This window comes from Haliaeetus leucocephalus, unplaced genomic scaffold, assembly GCF_000737465.1.
Source record: "Haliaeetus leucocephalus isolate CR32 unplaced genomic scaffold, Haliaeetus_leucocephalus-4.0 Scaffold306, whole genome shotgun sequence".
Lineage (NCBI taxonomy): Eukaryota > Metazoa > Chordata > Aves > Accipitriformes > Accipitridae > Haliaeetus > Haliaeetus leucocephalus.
The window spans coordinates 4,931,653-4,939,418 of record NW_010972742.1 but is presented as its reverse complement, the minus strand read 5'-3'; the positions used below and the strand labels follow the sequence as shown (position 1 = coordinate 4,939,418).

The 7,766-nt window shown below is 58.1% G+C and overlaps 1 protein-coding gene across 1 annotated transcript in view; it reads left to right on the top strand.

Moving 5' to 3' along the window:
• Window positions 1-7,091, top strand: part of PRDM12 (PR domain containing 12) — a 13,188-nt gene extending 6,097 nt beyond the window's left edge. Inside the window, exons 3-6 of the mRNA XM_010571114.1 lie at window positions 64-254; window positions 1,276-1,431; window positions 5,676-5,787; window positions 6,709-7,091. Coding sequence (XP_010569416.1) covers window positions 64-254; window positions 1,276-1,431; window positions 5,676-5,787; window positions 6,709-7,091 — 842 coding nt within the window. The remainder of the gene's footprint in view (window positions 1-63; window positions 255-1,275; window positions 1,432-5,675; window positions 5,788-6,708) is intronic.
• The last annotated feature ends 675 nt before the right edge of the window (window positions 7,092-7,766 follow it).

Below are 7,766 nucleotides of genomic sequence, written 5' to 3'. Positions count from 1 at the left end.
CGGGGCGGGCGGGGGGCCGGAGGCGGCGGGTCCCTTTTCCGAGCCCTTTCCCACCTCCCGCAGAGGTACAGAAGCTGTCCAGCCTGGTGCTGCCGTCGGAAGTGATCATCGCCCAGAGTTCCATCCCCGGGGAAGGGCTCGGCATCTTCTCCAAGACCTGGATCAAGGCCGGTACCGAGATGGGACCGTTCACGGGCAGGGTCATCTCGCCGGAGCATGTGGACCTGTGCAAGAACAACAACCTCATGTGGGAGGTAACAACCCCCGGACCCCCAGACCCGGCTGGCCCGGCGAGAGGCAGGGATGGGGTGCCTGGGGCCCGGGGGCTTTGTCCTGCGCTTGTGTGCCGTCAGGCACCCTCCCCCTGCCTCAGTTTCCCCGTTCGTGCAAAGATCTGGCTTCCTCCAGGGCGGGTGGGTTTAGGAGACCCTTGGGGCAGTAGAAGGGCAAGGCTTCACCCCTCGGGGTGCAGCCAGCTCTCGGAGGAGCCCCGAAATGCTGTTGCTCGTGTCCCATGCAGCAGGATCGCACCCTGCCCTGCCCTTTCCCGTCGTGGTGAAACACCCGGCGGGCAGCTGCCTGCTCAGTGTGCCGAGGGCGAAACCAGCTCTGCCCTGTCCCCCGCTTTGTCCCAGCCCCGGTGCGGGTAACCCCGAGTGAAGCCGTGGAGTTTGGGGGGACCTGAGCCGCCAGGACATCACGCATTAATGCCTGGCTAGTAGAGGGGGGTTTTCCTCGTATTTTTTTGTTTTGCTGAGTGTCAGACTTGCACTTTTAAATTATTATTAATTATTATTTTTTATTATTATAATTTGATGCCTAATGGAAACTTCCCTCGCCTTTCCTGCCACCCTGCAAAGCATCTTCCCCCGAGGGCCCGGTCTGGCAGGCACCTTCCCCCTCCACCCAGGGATGCCCTGCTCCTGTGGGCAGCTGCAGGACGCCGAATATCCCCTTTGGGGCTGAGCTGCTGGGGGGGCTCTGCCGAAAAGGGGGATTGAGACAGGGAGCTGGGTTATTCGGGTGGGCATGGGCCGGCGGGGCCAGCTGTGCCCACCCATTGAGAGCAGGGTACCCTTCCTCAGCCCCGCTGTGGTCCAGCACCATGAGCAAGAAGGGTTCAGGCATTTCCCGGCTGCTGGCATGATCTCAGCTCCGAGGTTATGCTGGCTTTGAGCTTGTTCCTGGCTGGGGACTTTATCCCAGAGGCAGGAGGTGGAGGGGCTCCGTCCATTGTGGGCAGCATCGTTACCAACTGCTCTCTCCTCCTCCCAGGTCTTTAACGAAGATGGCACGGTGCGGTACTTCATCGATGCCAGCCAGGAGGACCACCGCAGCTGGATGACCTACATCAAATGTGCACGGAATGAGCAGGAGCAGAACCTGGAGGTGGTCCAGATCGGGAACAGCATCTTCTACAAGGCAATTGAGGTAAGCAGGGTGGGGAGGCAGCCGAGCAGCCGCAGGAGGGGAGCAGGGTGCTGGGATCTGCCACCCCATAGACCCTCAGTTCTTTGGGCTGTTGCTGGGCTGTCTGTGGGAGCACAGGGTGGCTTTGCTGTCCCCTGCACCCAGACCTGCTGGGACAGGTAGGCACCGTGGGGAATGGCCATTGCATGGGCTTCATGGAGAAGCAAAGGGCACTTCTCCTCTCTGTCCCCTTTTGGTGGGCTCATGGGGTGATGAGCAGAGGGAGAGCAAACGCTGCCCAAGCTTCTTTTGGGGTGTAAAGCATGAAAAGAGCTGTAATCCTGGCCCAGCCGGGGCTTCAGGCAGGAGCGGGGTTTTGATGCTGTCTTGAAAAATGGGATTTTGTGCAGAACCTGCTTCTCCGTAGCATGGAAAAGTTTTGGGGTTTCTGTGAAACCCAGGTGCTGAATGCAGGCTGCACCTGACTCTGCACAGCTTTTGCCCGGGGTCACAAGCAGCTCTGGCTGTAAAACAGAGAGTGAGAGGAGGATCGGGGCTGCGGGAGCGGGGCAGGGAGCTGCAGAGCAGGCAGGGTGCGGCGCTGGCGCAGGCGAGCCTCGGGCTGTCTGCAGCAGGGCTGCGGCGAAGGCACTCATCCTGCCCGGCTCATCCATGCGCTCCTGTATGAAGCGCTGGTGGGTGCTGGCTCGGCGGGGGAGCAGGGGCAGGAGCTGGGTCCCAGGGGTGTCCCAGGGCACAGGCTGCCATGCTGTGGGGTGAAGGCTGGAGGTACCCACAGCTCCCTGTGGGAGATGCTGGGATGGAGGTGGGTGTCTGGCTCGCTGGCATTATTGATGCCATGTGCATACAAGTCACGCAGTGCCAGCGGTGTGATGGCGGGGTCCAGCCCTGCTTGTGTACAGAGTCCCCACAACCCGATGCTGTTGCAGGTGGAGGAAGGTGGTAGCTTGGAGAGGTCTCCCTGTGCAGCTGCTTCAGCTTAGAGTCGCGAGAGGGGAACATCTCCCATTCCATCCCAGACCGGCACTGTGGGACTGTTCCTCTCCCGTATATTGGGTCCAGAGTCTCACATGCTCAGCAGCGGGGGCTCCCACGGCTGCTTGCAGCTGGGAGAGGGTCTTAGCTGGGAAAAAGCACACGTGCCTGCTGGTTCCGTGGGCAAGGGCAGCTCCCTGGGTCTATCCGGTCTCCTGCGCTGGCTTACAGAGGAGCAGATGCTCAAATGCTCCACAGCACAGGACCACGGCTCAATCCTGCATTGAGCCAGCATCAGGGCTGGGTTTGGAATTGCTGGGGGGGGGGGGGGGGAAAGGCAAGGGGGGGGGTAAAAAGAGAACAGGTATTTTCTTCTGCTGTGGGAGAGTCCTGTGTGCCTCCTCGGGGCTCTGCCGCCTTTCCTCGTGCAGCGCTGCAAGAGCCCCAAGGGCTTCTGTGCTGCTCTCCCCATCCTGGACACCCCTCCGTAAGCTTCAGCTGTACCCAGTTTTAAGACCTGATACTCTTGTGGGCAGCCCTGCCTGTTATGACAGCATCTTAATTGCTTTTTATTACTGTTCTTAAATTATGCAAAGCAGTAAAATAATCCCAGTTAGCCATGGTGTAATTAAGAATACAGCCGTGTTTCTCACACCTTGTGTGTGTGTATGGACGATGGGGCAGATGAGCTGATATTTGGGGAGGTGCGTGTAGAGGCCCCGGACAGTCACAGTCAATCTGCAGGCTTGCTCCCGGGGTTGAAGCAGCGAGTGCCAGAGCAGGATGAGTCTAATTCCCTCGATACAAACAGCAAAGTTGAGATGTTGAGAGCGCCGAACCCTGAGGGCCGGGGAGGTGAAAGTGGGGATGGAGGGTGCCTGCTATCACACTGCAGCATGCTCCCCAGGCATGGCAGGCGTCTGGCAGGGTCACCGTGGGTCCCTCTGTGCTGGGAGGAGCAGAAGGGGCTGGGGCTTTTTGTGTGAGAGTGTGAGGAAGGGAAGCATGGAGTGTGTGAGGAGCTGGGTCACAACTGGGCACGACAGGTCGAGGATCTGCATCTTTCGTGGGCTCCCCATTCCCACCTGTGTAACGCGCGTGCATGCACACACACATGCAGTCCAAAACCGATCGCTTGTTCAAACTCATTGGGGTTTGTGCACCCAACAAGAAAAGGAAAAGCAAGAGAGGATTTGCCTTTTGTGGTTCTTTCTCCGCTCGTTAATCCCCTAGTGCGGAGTCGTGGGCACACAAATGCAGCATCTTGGACCCGAGCGAGCTCCCCCCTTGTTACCCACCGCTCCTGCCTTGTCGCCTCCCTCGCCACAAATCCTGGACCGAGAGCGCAGCATCAGCCCGAGACCAGCTGGAAAAGCTCAGTCTCGGTCAGGATACGCGAACACCGCCCTGAACTTAGCGGTGCCCTCTCTCAGCAGCACATGGGCACTGTCACCCTCCGTCCCCCACCAGCCTTGGGGGGCTCCTGCCCCGTGCCCGCTGCATCCCCTCCCCGGTGGGCACCACGAGCTGCCCGGTCCCTGTTGCTCTGCACCCACCTCCGCTGCACCATCACGCCAGTATCTCTTAGGATGCCGTTCTCAGGATGCCTTTCTCACCTACCCATCACAAATTCAGATTTGTTGGGTGCCTTTTTCACTATTTGCCTTTAATATTTTCATGGTTTTTCCCGTTCCTGCCCTTACTTACTAGTTTGTTTTTTCCCATCCTCTTCCTCAATAATTCCAAGTTGCCGCTGCTGGAAAATAAAGTGAGGGCAGTGAGTTTTGGCCTTTGATCTGAAGGCCAAGAGATTCCTGGGGGGCAATTTAAATTGCTTTGGGGTGTATGCACATGAGTGCTCATCTGCTGCTGGCACAGGTGCACCAGCTCCAGCAGAATAACACATGCAGACACACACATACGCACGCATGCAATGTGTTTTATCCTTTCAGCAATATTTTATTCTCTTTGCTTGTATTAAAAATAACTCATTTTCTGTTAAGAGAAAATGACACAGAGAAACAGCACCAATTTGGGATGCAAAATGATATCGGTTTCCTCTGCCTCCCAAATTCCTACTCTGCAGTCCTAGTGAGGTCTTCATGCAGATAGATGGACCCTTGAAAATATGAAGTCAAAATTCCCACTGCTTTCAGGTGCCTAAAATTAGGCGCATTTTCAGTGATCAGGTGATCTAACTTATGGTCTGTGTTTCATGTGGATGATGCTTTTCTTGGACTACTCTGCATATGGAAAGTCATCCTCTGAAACAGGGGACCTTCCCATTTCTAAATTAGGTTCTTAACACTAGGGACCTGAAAGGAAAAAATCTGTGCATATTTTTTTTATAAAGTGATGTTGTTATTAGTGTTGCCTGAAACAGTGTGAGAGTATCCGTCTTCCCAGCCGTGGCTGCTGTGCGTGGGGAGGCTGGAACGGCGTTTCCTGGCTGTTTGCTCTGGCCGCCGTGGCAGTGCAGGAACATAGCAGGAACAACAGGGGAAGGAAAAATGCCATCGTTTCAGGGAAACAGGAGTGTGGCTGGTGCAAAAGCACTTCCCTGGCCCTGTAGATCTCCTTGGGCTGTTGCAGGTACCAGGACTTTGGTGTGGGATGTAGGCAGCATCTTGCACCCAAGCCACGCACTCTTTTAGCAGCCCCTGCGCTCTCCAATCCCCAGGCTGACGAACCCTTTGTTGGCACATCTTTTATTTCCACCAGCTAAAATAAACCCCAGAGGGGTCGGGTGGGAGATGCTGCCTGTGCCCTACAGCAGGAGGGTGCCAATGGCTCTGTCCAGAGCCGAAACGCTCTGCAGGAGCACTGAGCCAGGGTTCTGTGTCACGGCTCCCTGCTTTGGTGTCTGTCATTTGTGCCTTGCTGCAGTTCGTGCGTCCACAAATGGCTTATTTCTCCTTGTCTCTGTGTGCCGCCGTGTCCTCATCTCCCTGCAGGGACCTCTGGGTCCTTCACTCCAGAGACCCCAGCTCTGTCTGTGTGCTCCATAGCTGCTTATTTGCCTGTTACGTTGTTCGTGGCCCAGCCCGGGGGGAAGAGCCGTGCTGGGTGATGGTGCTGAGTCGTGTCATTGCCACCAGTGCTGCAACCTGTGCACGGGGGGTGTTGGGGACCGCTGGCAGGTCCCAGATGGCAGCAGGGTCTCGCAGGAGATGGGATATGGCCAGGGTAGGTCGGAAGCGACCAGCCGAGGATGCACGGGGAGCTGTTTGCTGTCCCCTCCCCACACCCCTGTCTGTCTCTCTCTCTAGATGATTCCTCCGGACCAAGAGCTGCTGGTCTGGTATGGGAACTCCCATAACACCTTCCTGGGCATCCCAGGTGTGCCAGGGCTGGAAGAGGAGCAGAAGAAGAACAAACATGGTAGGTAACATCGGAAACAGCCATGGGTGCAGCATCCCTGCCCGTTCTCCGTTCACCCTGTCCCCAGCTCTGAGGCCATGGGGTGGGCACGGGGCAGGGACATCCCAGGGGATATGTCAGATCCCCCAGCTCTCTGGGGACAAACACAGGGACTACGAGACAGATCCGTACAGCTTGAGCAGGTCCCCAGTGATTTGGGGGGTCACCTCTGGGCTGGTTTGCCCACGGCTATTGCTGGTGCGGTGGCCAGCAGTCGCTGCCTGACCCTGCCAGGCAGGGAGAAGCGGGGCAGACATGCGAGCAGGGCCAAGGCAGCCCCGATGAGCTACGAAACGCCAAGTGGATGCAACTGCTTATGTCCCCGCTCTGCATTTAACAGATCTTTCCCCAAATCACCATTGCAGGAGGCTTTTCTCTCCCTGGGCTTTCAATCTCTGCTTGTCTTGGTGGTTCCCTGAGGTGCACCTCTGTGGGCAGGCGGCAAAGCTTTTGGGCACTTTTGGGGGATGCTGTCAGAGCCAGACCCCGTCTGTGCTCCTCAGCCCCACTTCCCGCTCTGAGAGTGCTGGGTCAGAGCCCAGCAGAGCAGGGGGAGAAGCTGGGACCAATGCAGGGATAACACACTGCTGATGAAGACCCTGGGCTGGAGGCCAGGGCAGCATGGTTGTGGGTTGTTCCCCCTCGCCTAAATTTGGGTAAGCCTGTTCGCAGCTCTGGCCCCATCCCAAAACCTTAAGCGCCAGCCTGCGACCCCACTCTGCCCGGGATGGGTGTCTCCATGAGCGGGCATCCTCAGCGGGCAGGGACCCAGCGAGGGGGCATGGGGTGGTTTTTTAGGGCCAGTCAGCACCTTGGGGGCTCGGGGAGGGGGTGAGCCGCTGTGCCGGAGGGCAGCGCCTGACCGTCCCCTGTTGTCCCCAGAGGACTTCCACGCAGTGGAGACGGGGGCCAGCACGACGGGGCGCATGCGCTGCGTCATCTGCCACCGGGGCTTCAACTCCCGCAGCAACCTGCGCTCCCACATGCGCATCCACACCCTGGACAAGCCCTTCGTGTGCCGCTTCTGCAACCGCCGCTTCAGCCAGTCCTCCACCCTCCGCAACCACGTCCGCTTGCACACCGGCGAGCGTCCCTACAAGTGCCAGGTTTGCCAAAGTGCCTACTCCCAGCTCGCCGGGCTGCGGGCACACCAGAAAAGCGCCCGCCATCGGCCCCCCAACGCCTCCCTGCAGGCTCACTCGCCAGCCCTGCCCGTGCCCCATCCCGCCTCCCTGGCCCATCACATCCCCACCATGGTGCTGTGAATCCCCGGCGCAGCAGCGGGTTTTTGGACAGCAAAGACTGGAGCTCAGACATGCAATGAACTGGGGGGTGTTGGCCCTTGGCAGAGCTGGGGGGCAGAGGCAGGGCTGCTTTGTGTTGAAGGGAGGATGCTGGTGGTTTTGGTTTGGGTTTTTTTTTTTTTTTTTTGGAGCATCACCATTTGCGTGGGGTTTGGCAGGCTGTTCGGTGAGCAAGGGGACACCCCCCAGCTCTGCAAGCTGCTGGTGCAGCCACACCGTGAGGAATCCTCCCTGGGGAGATGCGGCATAGGGTGGGCTACTGGTCCCTGGAGTTGGCAGGGGGAGAAGGGCAAACGGACACAGTGGAACATCCTGCGTGGATTTGCAGGTGTACAGGAGGAGGGCTGGGGCAGCCTAAAAGCTGGGCCTGGATGAGTGATGCCAGGGTTTTACGGATAATTTGATGGAAAGAAAAACTGTTCTTAAGCCTCCTCCTCTGCTCCAGCGAGTGTCCGGCGGAGACACGTGCCCTGTTGAAAGGCTGGCACAGCTCTGTTGTGGCCACCCCATTCATGCCTGTTTACTCCAGGGGCAGCTTTGGCCCTGGTGGCTCTTTCCAAAGGGACACATTTCCCTCCTCGGGAGCCCTGATTTAGCAAATGGTTGTGTGTAGTCGTCCCCACCCCGACCCCCCCC